Source organism: Garra rufa, chromosome 23 (genome assembly GCF_049309525.1).
Source record: "Garra rufa chromosome 23, GarRuf1.0, whole genome shotgun sequence".
NCBI classification, from domain to species: Eukaryota; Metazoa; Chordata; class Actinopteri; order Cypriniformes; family Cyprinidae; genus Garra; species Garra rufa.
The window spans coordinates 6866264-6883965 of record NC_133383.1 but is presented as its reverse complement, the minus strand read 5'-3'; the positions used below and the strand labels follow the sequence as shown (position 1 = coordinate 6883965).

The 17702-nt window shown below is 39.6% G+C and overlaps 1 protein-coding gene across 3 annotated transcripts in view; it reads left to right on the top strand.

Annotated features, from left to right (window-relative positions):
• Positions 1 to 15626, top strand: part of zmiz2 (zinc finger, MIZ-type containing 2) — a 55913-nt gene extending 40287 nt beyond the window's left edge. For 2 of the 3 annotated variants that reach the window (XM_073829452.1, XM_073829453.1), the window contains exons 6-19: positions 310 to 531; positions 3438 to 3632; positions 4297 to 4398; positions 4634 to 4802; positions 6428 to 6569; positions 6658 to 6868; positions 6992 to 7097; positions 7399 to 7556; positions 7643 to 7710; positions 8802 to 8870; positions 9270 to 9514; positions 9669 to 9838; positions 10218 to 10430; positions 13520 to 15626. In XM_073829452.1, the coding sequence (XP_073685553.1) occupies positions 310 to 531; positions 3438 to 3632; positions 4297 to 4398; positions 4634 to 4802; positions 6428 to 6569; positions 6658 to 6868; positions 6992 to 7097; positions 7399 to 7556; positions 7643 to 7710; positions 8802 to 8870; positions 9270 to 9514; positions 9669 to 9838; positions 10218 to 10430; positions 13520 to 13627 (2178 nt within the window). In that variant the 3' untranslated portion in view covers positions 13628 to 15626. The remainder of the gene's footprint in view (positions 1 to 309; positions 532 to 3437; positions 3633 to 4296; positions 4399 to 4633; positions 4803 to 6427; positions 6570 to 6657; positions 6869 to 6991; positions 7098 to 7398; positions 7557 to 7642; positions 7711 to 8801; positions 8871 to 9269; positions 9515 to 9668; positions 9839 to 10217; positions 10431 to 13519) is intronic. The other variant, XM_073829454.1, reaches the window with a different exon arrangement.
• The last annotated feature ends 2076 nt before the right edge of the window (positions 15627 to 17702 follow it).

Here is a 17702-nt window from a genome sequence, read left to right as displayed (position 1 = left end):
CTGGACAAATGCATATAACCGAGCCTTGAATCCAAAAACATGGCTTTAATTATTGCGACGAAAAAAGCAAAGTATTTTCCCTTAGTTTTTCCAGCAGATTTCACATGCCGCCTGTCTGCCCGGGTTTAGACGGCAGACATTACTGCCACACAGGACTTTTGATTGTTTACGGTGGTGACCTAGTTGCCGTTTCCCTTTCATGCCCAAGGCCTGATGGCCATAAGTCACGGCAGCAGGCACGTCTCCAGCCATTGTTACCCGTCGCTGGTTCTGATGGGTGTGGATCTCTGTGTTGTTTTTGCTCTGCAGATGGGTGGTGCTTCCTCTTACAACACCCAGTTCCTGTCGCACTCCGGACCCCGTGGGCCACCCGGCATGGCCCCCTCCGGAATGGTCGGCTCCAGGCCCCCTTCCATGGGACCCATGTACTCACAGCAGGGCCAGAGGTTGCCCCAGCATCCCATCTACCCAGGAGGCCAGCAGGGTCCTCCGCGGCACCAGCAGGGCCTGAAACGCCCCTACAACTCTGATGTGAGTTGAGACTTACTGTGGACCAACTTGAGCATTCAGATGACAGGATAGACAAAGCATCGATTCACAAATTTCAAAAATCGATTTTCTACTTAATACTGTATAATAACAATAATGGCATGATGTTGTCGGAACAAAACAGCAACAGCAAAGGAGGAGGAAAATCAAATACATCCTGCCCCATTTTCAGTGAGGGCAAGTGTTTGGAAAAATATTATATTATTCATTGATCGTTTGTAGGAAGTATTTGAAAAAGGGGAAAAACGAGTCTGTTACATTAGGGTACATAATATACATATATTACTTACCACTAGGGCTGTGCGATATTAAAGAAATATATTGCTTTAAATGTGCAAAATCAATTTAAATTATATTTCAAAATGTTCAGAAATGAAAATTATGTAACCCATATATGTTTTTTACATTATTTCTTAAAAAAGAAAGCATCCCCGCAACTTCTGAAAGAGCCCAGCAGTGTTTTAGCATAATATAAAAAGTAATGTCACAAATCTAAAAAAGTGACTTCAGCATCAAAACAAAAATGAATGCCACTTATTTTATATCAATGTAACTTTCCTTTCCGTTTATTACTTATGTACAGTACACTTCTTCAATACCACCGTTAAAACTATAGCAAATACGATTAAGGGCAATTAAACAGTCAGTAAAAAATAAATTGATAATAAGAACACAAACTAATTGCAAGCATTGATAACAGTTACAAATAAAAGAAGGACTAACAGTAGTATTCAGGTACAGAAATGTAATAATTAAGTGTAAAATAACACTGCATAGTGTTCACTTTATGAATTAAATGTAGGTTAATCTTTGTTAAAGCTGTGTTTTTTTTGTTTGATTAACATTAGAGACATAGACAGCAGCACATATTAATAGGCTACTGTCCCTTTAAGACCGACTGCACGGGTCCAATATAATGATACACTTCAGATTTCTTTCTCAGCTGTTTACATTTATTTAAAACATAACTGGCTGCGTTTACGAAAATGATTGTCGAGAAGGGTATTTTGACATAATTCTGTGTGTATGTTTCTGTTTAAAAAAAAAGATGTGAAAGACGAATCAACTCTGTGTTCACGGGGTTGGAAACGCGTCTCTGTGTGAGTGCGCGCGCTTTGATCACAAGCTGCCCGAGATGCCGCTATGCACGCACTTCAGGTGTGTGTCGAGACAGCAAGGAGTTGTTTTCTGCAACTTAATGCATTTAACTCTTTTTAATGTCAACCAAGTCAGACCCGTGGCCAGTTTATTCTCTGCTATATGCGTCAACCTAAAACTTTGACTTATTGCAACGCTTTGAAGTAGCCTATTATTAAAATGACATGCATTTACATTTGTGATATTTCGATATATCGTGCAGCCCTACTTACCACATAAACAGAGTAAGGAGAGATGACTGATAGGAAGATGGCGAATGATTTGGAGATCCTGAACACCATTGACAAACATCTGATATTGCAAAATGTGTGGTAAATAGGCCTACTGCCGCTCCGTGTGATCGGGAATCTCAAAAGTAAAAGTAAAATGCAAATGCGCATTTGAAAGCAGTTTCTGTGACCTGCATATTATTAACGGTTTTCGAATGCCAGCAAATTATATACAGTGTAATTACCCAATGATGTAATTGTGAGAGAATTGGAATATATCTTACATGTCTTTACATGTAATTTCCTTTCTGAACACGGTATGATCGGATTCGGACACATATCCCTAATAGGAAGTGTAAATATTTTTGATTTATTAGTGAGTTAATAGTTAATAGGAAACACTGATTTCTTGAGTCAGGACTACCCATACTATAGACTGGTGCATTTGATGTCCAGTGTGCATGCAAACTTTGGATGAAAAATTGTGAATCGTGATTAAAAATCGAAATTTTTAATCGAATTAGAGGTACCAAAAGATTACCACCTTTAATATATGACGTCAGACCCATATTAGCTTAGTTTTATGTGTGTTTAAAGGATTAGTTCACTTCCAGAATAAAAATGTCCTGATAATTTACTCACCCCCATGTCATCCAAGATGTTTGTGTCCTTCTTTCTTCATTCGAAAAGAAATTAAGGTTTTTGAGGAAAACATTCCGGGAGTTTTCTCCATATAGTGGACTTCAGTGGGGATCAGCAGGTTAAAGGTCTAAATTGCAGTTTCAGTGCAGCTTCAAGGGGCTTTACACGATCCCAATGGAGGAATGAAGATCTAGCAAAACAATCGGTCATTTTTTGAAAAAATAAACTTTTATATGCTTTATAACCACAAATGCTCATCTTGCACCAGCCTAACCTCGTTGGAAAGGTCACGTGGTGACGTAGGCGGAAATACCGACCCAGTGTTTAAAAAAGTGAACGTGCAACTTTTACATTTTTTAGCCGAAGTACATAGACGAAGAGCTAACCACACATGATGTTTCCAACATGATTATGTAATGCATGAAGCCACACATGCACATCGCAGAGGTAGTGCAAGATGAGCATTTGTGTTAAAAAAAAAAAAGTATATAAATTTTAATTTCTTTTAGAAAATGACCGATCATAAGACCTTTGTTCCTTGGCTGGGATTGTGTAGAGCACTTTAAGGCTGCATTGAAACTGCATTTAGACCTTCAACCCACTGATCCCCATTGAAGTCTGCTATGTAGAGAAAAGTCCTGGAATGATTTCCTCAAAAACCTAAATATCTTTTCGACTGTAGAAAGAAAGACATGAACATCTTGGATGACATGGGGGTGAGTAAATTATTAGAATTTTTATTCTAGATGTGAACTAATCCTTAAACTAGATGTTGTCTCAAAAAGACTGTCTTCAAGATAATCTAATTATACCAAAAATATGAGCATAGTGCTGACAATTTGCTTTTGTTCTGGAATGACGGTTGTTGTACTCTTGCAGGGATTTCCGGGTCAGCAGTACGGTCCCGGGATGGGAGCTGGGGGCCCGTACCCAGGCCAGCCCATGCAGTACCATGGCCCAGGGCCACAGCGGTCCGCTCCTTCCCCATCTTACCCAACACATCGAATGCCCCTCCAGCAACCCAATATGGGCCAGTATCCTGCAGGACCAGGAAACCCCAATCAATACTACAAGGTACAAAAATCATTGCTGTTATTGTTCATACTTAGTTAGGATTTGGAAAAACCCTGAGTATCAAGCTTTGTCATGCTATAGATATATGACACCTCAAATCAAGCGGCTTGTAAAGACTTGAGCCACCATTGTAACCAAATTCAGGTACTTTCTGAAACTTGTAGTCATACGTTTATAGTCATATTTTTCAGTTTGAAAGCCGTCAGAAAGCTTTCACTTGCAAATTGCGACACACTGCAAGCAGTATCGTGTTTCCCAAAGAACAGGTTCCTTTCGTCCGTATTAGTGACAAACAGGCTGCCGTTTTCAGAGAAACACACCGGCATTTGAGACTGACAAATACGCCAGTCAACTTTAAAGAGGCAACTAGTCGTGAAAAGATTTTTTGGAAGTACCAGTGAAAGACGAACCAACCCGGGTGGCTTAAATTCCGTACCGGGTTTGGAATTACAGCGGTAGATTATCACTATTGTCATATCGCTGTAGTGTGCACTCCGTTCCAAAACCTAGTGGCTCATAGGTTAGATACCTTCTTTTGGCTAATTTCTAAACCATGTATCTCTGTGAAGGAAGCAATCACGGAATGCACTGCACCGAGCTCCCTATAATTATGCTTGGCTTGCTCTGTTTTAAGTCTGATGTTGAAAGATCTGTGTTTGTTCAGCAGGCGGACCAGTTTAATGGACAGGGTAACAGCCACAACAGTCTGTCCTCAGGAGTGACTGGAGCCGGGTACAGCACCTTTAACCAGGCCGCCGTCAATGGGGTTAGTGTCCTCTCTCTTGCATGCGTGTGTATGTGTAGTGAAACGTAAGTCGGTAGGAGCTGCCTGTTAATATTTCACCATTTCGTGTGAGCACCTCGATCGGACTTTGGCAACCGGGGTCCAAACTCCACTCACCTGAATGTGTTTTTGCATAGTATCGGTTATGAAAATCTGACTGTAAAGATAATCTGGCCGCAGATCGTAATGCCTGCAACGCACGTCTTGTCTTTCACAGCCCGGACGTGCGATGCCAGGATATCCCAGCTCTCCTCTCCCAGGAAATCCCACTCCTCCCATGACCCCCGGCAGTTCGATGCCACCGTATATGTCCCCCGGCCAAGACGTCAAGTCGCCCTTCCTCCATGACGTCAAACCCAACATTAACTCTCTGCAGCCCCCTACAGGTAAATCTCAGCACTGCACCAAAACCAGCGACCTTCTCTTATCTCTGGAATGTGTTTATTATTCTCTGTGATGCAAATGGAATTAAATTGTTTTGCTGTCACATAAAATGCTTATCATGTGGAAAAAAACACTTTTTTAACAAGAGAGATATTTTAAGTTGGCATGAAATCAAAATTAACTATTTTACTGGCTTTGTTTTGAACGCTTTATCTGCTGCTGTCACATAAAATGCTTATCACATGAAAAAAATATATTTTTTCCTCTTCAACACTTCCTCTGTAAGAAATTAACACATTTCCGACAGATATTTTAGTTGGCATGAAATCAAAATTAACCATTTTATTGTGAACAAAAAAATTTTGACTTTTTGTGAAAAGTTTGTGCATATGTTGTTCCAGAGAAAACAAAGTGTTAGTCCTCAGAAAATTTTATAAAACTAAGGGTTCATGCAGGGTTCATACAAATGTACCTTTTTGAAATTTAAGGACTGGAAAACCCTTGAAAATAGCAATATTCCTAAAGAGGTACTGAATTATTGAAAGACAATGCATCTAAGAAGTAAGTGTTTAATTTTGTCAATAAGCACATATCTTTTTTACGCAAAATTCACACAATTCAAAAAGACATTATTAATCAAGCTAAGCCAGCATTAGTACTGACAGTGTTGTGTAAACATGGCTTAAGACGCAAAAAGAGGAACAGACAAACCGAATTGAGTCATTTACACTGGAACCGCTCGGATTGATTCAAACTTGTGACTTGATCATTGATTTTAAGTGATTCACTAACAAAAACCAGATCAAATAAAAAGTTGTTTTCAAATTTCAACATCGCTTGTAACAATTTTTAAAAGCACATAGTGATGGGTGAAACTGAGCTTTTTCAAATTCACAATCAGTTAAACTAGTGTGTCGCAAAATGATTCACTTTTTTGAAGCGCTGCTGTCGGATTGTGTATCGTTTTTCATCTAACATTTATATTTTTATTTGATTTTGCTACTTTTTGTTTTAGGTAATAACAACAACAATGCAAAGGCTAAAAGGGAGGGTAGTTTCAGTTTGACACTGTTTACTTTAAAACAAGCTAAACTGAAACTTCAAACTGAAACACACCAATAAGTGTCAACAAAAAGTCCAGTATGGTTGTTAAAAAAACTGTGCGGCTTCGATATTTATAAGATGCCTTTGTTTTCTTGCCATATGTGACCTTGGACCTGTCATAAGGGTCAATTTTAACCATCTGAATGCTGAATAAATAAGTCTACCATTGATGTATGGTTGTTAGAGATACAACGATTTGAAAATCTGTAATCTGAGGGTGCAAAAAAATCTAAATATTGAGAAAATCGCCTTTAAAGTTGTCCAAATGAAGTTCTTAGCGATGCATTTTACTAATCAAAAATTAAGTTTTAATATATGTACCGTAGGAAATGTACAAAATATCTTAATGGAACATGATCTCTACTTAATATCCTAATAAAAGAAAAATCGATCAATTTGACCTATACAATGTATTTTTGGCTGTTGCTACAAAAAGACTGGTTTTGTGGTCCAGGGTCACATATGAGATATGAATGAAAACTGTGGCTCCTCAGTAACTGAAACTCCTCTCTTCTGTCTCTAGGAAACCCCAGTGATGACCTGCGCCTGACCTTTCCTGTACGGGACGGGGTGGTGTTGGAGCCCTTTAGATTGGAGCACAACCTGGCTGTCAGCAACCACGTCTTCCAGCTGCGAGACTCCGTGTATAAGACCCTTATGATGAGGTCAGACATTTTCACTCCTTTCATTCCTCCTTTGTGTTTGTGAATGTGTCGGTGTTGTCATATTTAACATGTATCATGTGTTTAACAGGCCTGACCTGGAGCTGCAGTTTAAGTGCTATCACCACGAAGACCGGCAGATGAACACCAACTGGCCAGCGTCGGTGCAGGTGAGCGTCAACGCCACGCCTCTCACCATCGAGCGCGGGGACAACAAGACCTCCCACAAACCCCTTTACCTGAAGCAGGTGTGCCAGCCGGGACGTAACACCATCCAGATAACAGTCACGGCCTGCTGCTGTGTAAGTACAGAGACTCGCTTCGCACATTTTCTTCAGAAAATATCTGCTTAATTGCAAACAGCCTGACTAGTAAGTGTTTTATGTGGGGCAGCGTTCATTTCCTGTTTCTTTTTTTTCTCGCAGTCTCATCTATTCGTGCTGCAGCTGGTTCACAGGCCGTCTGTGCGCTCCGTGCTTCAGGGTCTGATGAAGAAAAGGCTCCTGCCAGCGGAGCACTGTGTCACTAAGAGTGAGTGAACACTTTTGCACACACTTTTTAAAAAAGAAATTAGTACTTTTATGTACCAAGGATGCATTACATTAATCAAAAGTGATAGTAAAGACATTTAGAATGTTGAAAAAGATCGACAGATTCCTATTTCAAATTATTCTTTTGAACTTATTCATCAAAGAATCCAAAAAAATGAGCATCAAATCAGCATATTAGAGTGATTTCTGAAGGATCATGTGACACTGAAGACTGGAGTAGTGATGCCGAAAATTCAGCGAACTCAAACCATAATAAATCATCCTTCTTTACTCCTCCACAGTTAAGAGGAACTTCAGCAGCGGTACCATCCCAGGAACTCCCGGCCTTAACGGCGAGGACGGTGTTGAACAGACGGCCATCAAGGTGTCGCTCAAGTGTCCGATCACCTTCCGACGCATCCAGCTTCCTGCCAGGGGCCATGACTGCAGACATATACAGGTGAGGAGGCCTGCTAGCTTATGTTTGAATCGCATGACATTGTAAAGTACATTTCTGTTGTAAATAACGTCTTTGTTGGTCCGCAGTGCTTCGACCTGGAATCATACCTGCAGCTCAACTGTGAGAGAGGAACTTGGCGTTGTCCTGTGTGCAAGTAAGAATCTTCTTCTTATTTTGCCTTTTTTGTTGTTTTGAAACTAATAAAATGATTAGGGATACAAAATATATCTATACCTTTTTTCGGGGAAATTCTCTTAAACGTATTAAAACCACTAATAATTTAATAACAGTGCTAAATGTAGTCCATAACAAATCTCAGAATGAATATGCATTTTTCATACTATATATTATAATGTTATGATGCTTAAATTCACTTTTAAACGTTCTAATATTTCTAAGAATGATTTTAGTTTTTTTAATTTAGTTTTATTTATCTAGACAAAATAGTATGTAATTTTAAAAGGTTATTGATATATGTTATTGTTAATTTAATATTAAAAATTTTTAATTATATAATATTTTTCATAAATATTTTTTACTTTTGATTAATAATATTAGGATAATAATATTAATTATTAAAATATTACTAGTGTTAATATTAGTACTAAAAAAATAGAAAATGTGACCCTAGACCACAAAACAAGTCTTAGGTGGTATATGTATATTTGTAGCAATTGCCAAAAATACATTGTATAGGTCAAAATTATGTTTTTTTTTGTTTTGTTTATGCCAAAAATCATTAGGATATTAAGTAAAGATCATGTTCCATAAAGATATTTTGTAAATTTTTTGTTAGTAATATGTATTGCTAAGGACTTCATTTGGACCACTTTAAAGGTGATTTTCTCAATATTTAGATTTTTTTGCAACCTCAGATTTTTAAATAGTTGTATCTCTGTCAAATATTGTTATATCCTCACAAACCGTACATCAATGCAAAGCTTATTTATTATTATTATTTTATGTATATTCAGATGATTTATAAATCTCAATTTCAATTTACCTTTATGACTAGTTTTGTGGCCTAGGTTCACAAATAGTATGAATATTAATAGAATAATGCATTTTTTTATATTATATTTATTTTATTTAATGTCATTTGGCCAAAAATCGAAGCAATTATTGGCTTATCTTATTTGTCTGAATAATATCATATTGTATAGAAGTTCATTCCTAAAAATCTGTTTTGTATGGTGTACATCTAATGTATTTGTACAGTTTTACAAACTAATCTGTTCCTTGCAGTAAAACTGCCCTTCTGGAGGGGCTAGAAGTGGACCAGTACATGTTGGGCATTCTGATCTACATCCAAAAGTAAGTTCTTTTTATATATAACTTCTGCAGCAACTAAATTATACTATTTTTAGCTGTAAACTGCATGTCCATAGACCAAACATGGTCTGTTTGCTGACCATGTGATGCATATTGCACACAGCAATGGCCAGAGCTGGGTGAAATGGGCATATTCAGTATCATTGGCTGACATCTACCCAGTTTTCCAGAGTCAGAGTGCACAGACTGTTGTTTATAAGTTCCCAGGCTGTTTCAATAAGCATTTCCAAAAAAGAACTAATGATTGCTGGATTTACCAAATCTTGTGAAGTTCTGTATTGTCCAGTTTGAGTCTGCAAAAAGTGGTCAGTTTCTATATGTGAGGGTTCTTGGCACAATAAGCTGCAGCTAATTCTTAAACCCCTTTCTCCTTGTGTTTAGTTCGGAATATGAGGAGATCACCATTGATCCGGTGTGCAGCTGGAAGCCGGTCCCGGTGAAACCAGACCTGCATATTAAAGAGGACCCAGACGGGCCTGCCCTGAAACGCTGTCGCACCTTGAGCCCTAGTCATATGATCTTGCCCAGTGTCATGGAGATGATTGCAGCTTTAGGCCCAGCCTCCTCGCCCTACCAGTCTATGCCACAAGGTGGCAGCAGCAGCACGCCTGATTATCCCAGCCAAGGTAGGTGTCACATCCAAGTGTCAAGACCTCATAGTGACCTCAAAAGCATTTATATGCACATTAAAATGTTTCAGAAAGTGAATACCTTGTATTCAATAGTGTTGGATGAAATGCACTTTGACCTCCTTTTGATTTATTGTTGCATGTCTTTCAGGTGGCTCAGGATACTCTAACCAACCAGGCTTCTCAGACTTCCCCAATGCCCCCGGTACACCGACCCTGGGGGAGTTTGCCTCTGGGCCGCCCCCTCTCTCCTACCAGTCTGACCTGCCGAGTGGCCTCCTTACCCCTGAAAAACCTGTGGGACACCCGATGTCAGGACAGGTGGGTTTTCATATTGATTACTATCCATCTATCCATCCATCCATCCATCCATTTCTAATAAAATATATTTGACCATATGGCTTGATTTAACGTAGATAGTTTGCTGCACATATTGTACCGAAATTACCCTCACCTTGGATACCCAAGTGTGTTTTCCTGGTGTCTTGGTTTCTGTCTTCCCCGTATGTTGTCCCGTATAAGAGCTGTTCAGATGTCTCTGTATGCGACAGCACAGTGCAGTGTTCCTGTCTGTCACTCGCAGCTGCTGCTTTTCCCACCACATTTCACCCGCTCTAAACGAAGCCCAAGACAGATCACTAAATAGCTGTGCGGTGTGTTCCAACTTCACTGACTGTCTCTTTTTGTCTCCTAAATAAAGATGACCCACTCTAGTCGCATGGACCCTTCCCACAATCCCCTTCAACAGCAGCAGCAACAGCAGCAGCAGCCTCTCCATGGTAACTCTAACATGGGTGGCCCTGGTGGACCCATGCACTCCCGCAACTCCTCGCAGAATCCCCGGATGCACACAGACAGCTTTGGGCTGGGGGGCCCCGGGGGACCCGGCGACGTTTCAGAGCCGGCCCTTGATGTAAGTCAAAATCAGTCATCTATTCCAGATCAAAGCAATGACTTTTGGCCACGGTGTCAACGCTTTAAATTAGAGGTCTGCAAAGCACAACCACCCACTCCTGTGGGATTTTACTCCATGGACACCCACTACAAACTTATAATAATCTTCTTCCCACCCGTTCTTGCTTAATTTAGGTTCTCTTTTGGGTAATGGTCAACCCCACATCTGCTTTGGGACACATTTGCACTTCTAAACTATTTTGGAATATTGGTTACAGTGTTCTGCTCTTAAAGAGATAGTTCACCCTCATATCTATCCAAACCTTTATGACTTTGAAACAATGACTTTAATGACTTTGAAAATATTTTTAATAAAATCTGACAGGTTTCTATTCTTCCACTGTAAGTTCAGGTAACCAAAATATTGAAGATCCAAAAGATGATACAATTGCTTTATATGAATGTTCACATTTACAGTTGAAGTTAAGTTTACATACTCCTTGCAGAATCTGCAAAATGTAAATTATTTTACTCAAATAAGAGGGATCATACAAAATTCCTGTTAATTTTTATTTAGTACAGACCTGAATAAGATATTTCACTTAAAAAACATTTACATTTAATCCATAAGAGAAAATAATAGTTGAATTCATAAAAATTACCCTGTTCAAAAGTTTACATACACTTGAATCTTATTGCTATGTTGTTACCTGAATGATCCACATTGTTTTGTGATAGTTGTTCATGAGTCCCTTGTTGGTCCTGAACAGTTAAACTGTCCACTGTTCTTCAGAAAAATCCTTCAGGTCCCACAAATTCTTTGTTTTTTCAGCGTTTTTGTTAGGGCTGTCAAAATTAACGCGTTAATCACGCGTTAACGCAAATTCATTTTAACAGCACTCATTTTATTAACGCGCGATTAACGCAGCGCGCATTTCTGTTTGACCCACTACCTAGCCCATAGTTAAAGAAATGGATGCAGTGCTGCCAACCTAGCGAAAAGTGTCTAGCAACAATACATAAACACATAATTGGACAAACCTAATATAGTTTCTGAGGCTCTTCGGTTTTGCTGAACGTGCGTGAGGTCTCCCAATGAATGCGCGCGCACCTCCCTCTCTTCATATCTGCGTCTGCTCTGTTCAGTGAGCGGCAGTGGAGCAGCGCTTTCAGTTAAAACAGATGTTATGTTCATTCCAGTGCTTGAAGTGGGCCGGTACGCAGGTACTTCTGTATTTTATCCTTTTGCGTACACCGGCACTTCTGCCATATTTAATGAATGCAAGCGGAGTCGGGCTACGTTAGGATTGGTGCTGTGGGGTTGATGCGTAAAACCACATACGAGTATGCACGCGCAAACGGCGTATTAAATGCACATCAAACACATGCATAATTGCATATCATATGTACGGCAAAGTTAATTTCAGCTTGTTAATAGCACGCCAAATAGAAACAGAAAGTCGTGCTAGTGCGCATTTGCATGAGACCAGGCTCTCCGATCAGTACATTATAACCAAAACAATACATTAAAACATAAAAGAAGCAGGTTTTTGGGATCACATAACTTTAAATGGCTAAACTCCTAAAAAGTCAAAGGATCCTGAAGGCATTTAAACAGGAAGTTAAAAACAACGATAATAATGCAGGGAATAGTGACTTATGTCCAGATGCTGGTAAATGATTCTTTACAGTGATTGAATCATGATCATAATTCAGGATTTTTTTTCAGTTATTATTTCATATTACTTTGGTTGTCTGATAACAGAAATATTACATCAAAACAATGGAAACAGTTTTGTCGAGAACTTGGCTGCATCAAATGACAGTATGTGGGCACCGAGAGGCAAACAAATGTGATAATAAATGTAGATTTTGCATGTTCAGAAGAAGTGAGCTGCCCTGTCCTGCAAATAATATAAACAGGCTTGTGTAAGTAAATTGCTCAGTGCAAAGAAAGAGAAGTAATGGGAACCTGGTGTTTCTATGTTGTTTTTTTCATGTGTCTAATAGACATGAACAAGTTATTTGAAAAACATCTATGACATTTGAAACAAGTTAGTCTAGTCAAGTATGGTTTCACTGATAATAAACACATATTTGCTTAAGGCATCCATGCCAAGGTTGATTAGAGTATTACAAACTTTAAAAAGTGTTAATTTAAGGTACATTTAGAACAGATAAAAATGTGCGATTAATCGCGAGTTAACTCAAGACAACCATGCGATTAATCGCGATTAAAAAAATTAATCGATTGACAGCCCTAGTTTTTGTTTATTTGAACGCTTTCCAACAATGACAGTATGCTTTTGAGATCCATCTTTTCACACTGAGGACAACTGAAGGACTCATATGAGGGACTCATGAACAACTATCACTAAACAAAAGTTGCAAAATACATCTGTGAATAATTCAGGAAACAACACAGTATTAAGAATCAAGTGAATGTAAACTTTTGAACAGGGTAATTTTTTAAAGTTCAACTTCTTTTCTCTTGTAGACGTCTTTTATGTGAAATATCTTAATCAGGTCAGGTCAAAATAATAAAAAACAACATGCATTTTGTATGATCCCTCTTATTTTGGTCAAATTAACATTTTCCAGATTCTGCAAGGTGTATGTAAACTTTTGCCATCAACTGTATAAACACATTTGATAAACGGTGAACGCTTCTTAATTTGTGTTTATAAGATTAACCAAATCCTGTGATTAAAGCAATTCCACAGATTTCCCTCCAAAATCAGTTCAAAAGATTCCATTCAGACCTCATTTAAAAGATTCACTGATTTGAAGTTTCAGCTGATTCATTGAACAAATAGTTAAAAAAAAGTGATTCACAGACTTCGCAGCACTGGGAACAGAAGTGTTATTTTTATATAAGAGTTATATAACTGCCCATTTCCACCTACAAATCAGAAACCTACTTTTGTGGCATAACAAATGTCTAATTTAACCCAGCGATAATGCAGACCTCTGCTTTGAATGTAATTTACAGATAAATACTTGAGCATGTTTATGAAAAGCCAGCTATGCTGAATTTATTAAGATTATAAACAGTTCTGAGTGTCGTCAGGGCGGTTCTTAACTTTTTTTTCCCTGTTTGTTTTCCAGCTTCTCCCCGAGCTGACAAACCCAGATGAGTTGCTGTCCTACTTGGGTCCTCCAGACCTTCCCAACAACAGTAACGACGACCTGCTCTCTCTGTTCGAGAGCAACTGAGCCCCCCCCCCTCGTCCCGCTCATTAATCAGTCGCACATCGCCGTCCAACACGCAGCCTCCCCGACCCCTCACACTCCCGGCTCGACGAGGGGGAGCTTTAGGAAGCGAAACAGATATCTGATTGCGTCTTTGCACTGTTTCCACCTTAGATTGGAATGCAGTGACTCATGGGAAGGTGCAACGAAGATATTTTTTCTTTTTTTTCTTTTCTTTTTTTCCTTCCTCCTGTGACAATGTTACTGTTCGTCTGCTTCTCTGAACTTTGTCGAGATTTTATTGTGAAAGAGTTCCCGCTCTTCTCTCGAATCATTTGTAGAAAGACGCCTCATCTCACATCAGACTTGTGTGGTGTAAAATGACATTGTGTGGGGTGGGTCATTGCTCGTTTTGTTTTTTTTGTTTTTTTTCATTGCAGCTCCTGTTTTAAATCTAAATTAGATGGGGAATTAACACGGGGAAAGCCAAAGTGTGTTGTAACTTGAAAAAACAAACACAAATGAACTTAATTCTCGTAATAAACTTGCTTTATTTCTTTTCTTTTTTTGCCCAAAGATGACCCCAAACTAGCTCCATGTGATGTAACATGGTTTTAAACCACAAAAAGACTTGATCTTAAATGAACTTTACTTGAAGAAGACCTCAAGTGTAGCCTTTTTCCTTTGAAACGTGCTAATAGAGGCAGTCGCAACGTGTCAGACCTTAAACGGTAGCGTTAAAGAAGTGCACTATTACATTTTCCACACACCGAGCCCTTGGAGAGTTACCGTATTTGCCTGCACAGGAAAGAAATCAAAGGCAAGGAGTCCTCTCACAATTACAGTACACGCACGCACACCTCAAGTCCCACTTTGTGTGCGTTTTGGCACAAACTCAAGACAAATTTTCTGCCACACCCTGCTCTGTTTTCGTCTGTCTTATGTTAGTTACTTTCCCCCTCAATGTTGTTTTTATAAACGGTCTTCCTCCCCTGTGGGTTTAAGGCCACGAGGTCTGGGTTTCTACCGTCGTCGGCTCAAATCACACCTTCACTTGCAGACACATTTCACACGCCCTTAAATATGCAAGTTTGGGCTGTTATTTGGTAGAAATCAGTTTTGTTCGTCAACGGAGATGTGTGAAGCTTTGAAACCACAGACAGAGCACAAGCAGCCCAGTAGCACCTTGTAGACACACAAATGCACACAAGGACGTTTTTCTGGACAAACACCTTCCCGTAGTGAGATTTTTGCTTGGACAAATCTGGGTGGGTGGGAGCGTCACAACAGGAAATGGACTCATGATTGTGAGGAGGAAAACATTGGGATTCATGTGAAATATGTACAGATATAGTATTATTATTGTCGCAGATGTGAACTTTCTCTTAACCCCATGGAAAAAAAGGACATTTTAAACACTATGACAAGAGCTCATGTCAGACACGTGCTTCATTTCCCCCGTTTTCCATTCAGCGCTTGCTTCTCGGCGTGGAGGGGAGATGAGTCCGCTGTCGATTCCTGTCTTGTCTGATTTTATTATTTATCATTGCTCTTTGGGCACCGTTAGCGAAGTGCAGTTTGTATATGAACAATACAGGGAGCATCAGGAGTCGTCGGATGTGCTTTTTTTTTCGTTCGTTTGAAGTCATTTGTGTATCATACAATTTTATCTTTGATTATATAATAATTGTTATTATAATTATAAAGATAATTGATGGGCCTGTATGCATCTCTCTTCTGTGTTAACTAGCAGAGTTTATGAATTTGTTAGAAAGAGAAAAAAAAAGTGAATTCACCATCAAAATCTGTGACCATGACCATGAAAAACTGAGAAACCAGCATCACTTGTTGATCAAACTGTTCAAAAAAGATGTTTGACTGTCATGTGTTGGTGGATCATCAAGTTCTATCAATTGAATTAAACATGTACAATTGAAATCGATTTGTTTTTCTAAAGATGTGAAATATTTCCATTATGTTTTATAAGTAAAGACTTAAGCCCCATTGCGTTTCATTGGCTTTATTTGGAGAGCAGAGCAGCACCGCATTGTGTCAAGACGCGGGAACACAAGGGGGCGTGTCCGGACAAAGGTGTGTGGCAGTTGCGTACAAGAAGACTGGCGTTGTGAAAAGAAAAAAAGCGAAGCTTTATTCGGATTAAATTCGCTTTTTATCTTCCACCCGTGCGTTTAACACTAGAATTACTGACTTTTTTATTTTTTGGTGAAAGTCCTGAGGTGTGAATCACCCCTGCTGAGATTTTCACACTTCTTCAGCTCGATTGTCCTCCTGCTTTTGTTGTGCAAACACACCCATTTACCTGTGAGGCCTGGCACATTGGCATTTTTTTACTCTGTGTAACTCAAGGCAGGCCAAACCTCTGTGTGACATGGAAACCTTCAAAAATGCCTGCCATATCTATAAAAAAATATTCAACACATTGACTGACCTGCAAATATTAAAGACACATATTCACATTATATGGGAACACAACTGTTTTATTTATAAAAAAATGTGTGCAAACATGTTCGTACACATACAGAATTATAACACATCACTGAATTATAACACCAAAAGCAAATTTTCTTTTTGTGTGATCGCTCCAGCTTTCATATGCTCTGTCCTCTGCCTGTTCATGTAAAAAAAATAGCAAAAAAAAAAAAACAACAACAACCATAAAAAAAGCTGCCCCTCAGTTCCTGGTTCACCTCTGATCTGTCTATATTAGTCCCACAAGTGGAAAATCTGCATTGTCACTGCAGAAATGTGGACAGTGCAACTCAGAGGGCAATCAGAGGGCAATTGGCACTTTTTGCAGTGTTCCAATGACATCGCAAATGATGATAGGCCAATACTGTAATCAAGGGGCAACCAATTTCAATGGGAGGGCAATTGGCACTTTGGCAGCATTCCATTGCCATGGCATTGATGGCAGTATGGCAGACACTGTACTGCAAATAGGCCGGCTTTTCACAACATATGAATGCTGTAGAGGTGGCCAAAAGGTGTGATTCTATCTATTGTGACTGTGTATGTAAGGGAGTGGCAAAAGCTGACCGACTCAGGTGGGAGATTAATTTCTTCTTCACATTTTTGAGAACACACATCAGGATGGACTCCGTATCACTGCCATGCAGGAAGAACCTCTCCGCACAACAGGCTTTGGCCTGGCTTCAGGAAATGGACGAAGCTGACTCTGATGGAGGAGAGATTTCATTTGTCCAGCAGGCCTCTGACTCCTCCTCAGAAGAATCAGAAAAGGAGACGGAACAAAACCACAACACGCCTCCACGGAAGATGCGCCGTAGTACTGGGAAGCCCTGTAAGACTCAGACGGCAAAAGACGGCACTGTGTGGGCAGAGGAGGACATTGGAATACCCAGCGCAGTAGCAAATCACTCATGCTTCACTGCGCAAGCTGGACCCACAGAGTCTGCTAAGGTTTGTCATTACCATAGTACATATGATATTTATATAAACCCATTTAGAGTGAGGTTCATGTAAATTTACCATTCTCTATTTGTTTATCTTCCGACAGCGTAAAATTACAAGCGTGCTCCAAAGCTTCCTTTGTCTGTTAGACGTGGGAATGCTGCAGACCATCAGGGAGTGCACGGTCCACCAAGCCCGCAGAACAGAGCCAGACTGAAATTTGGCAATTCATGAACTGATGGCATTCATTTCAATTCTGTTTGTAAGAGCAATCATGTGTCCCGTTGGTGCCATTGTGGATTGCTGGTCAGAAAGCTTTCTGGTGCCTGTAATCAAAGAGACAATGCCCCGAGATAGATTCATTTCAATTATGCAACAACTTCGATTTGATGACAAGGACACGCGGGCAGAACGGGTGAAGACAGACAAATTTGCTGCGATCTCCGACATCTGGACACGCTTCAACAAGAACTGTGCTGAGAGTTTCACTCCAGGAGAACACATGACCATAGATGAACAGCTGTTCCCTACCAAGGTACGTTGTCCATTCACACAGTATATTGCAACCAAGCCAGAGAAATTTGGGATCAAGTTCTGGATGGCCACGGATTTGGAGACCAAATATGTTTGCAAGGCATCTCCTTACTTGGGAAAGGACCCCAGTCGT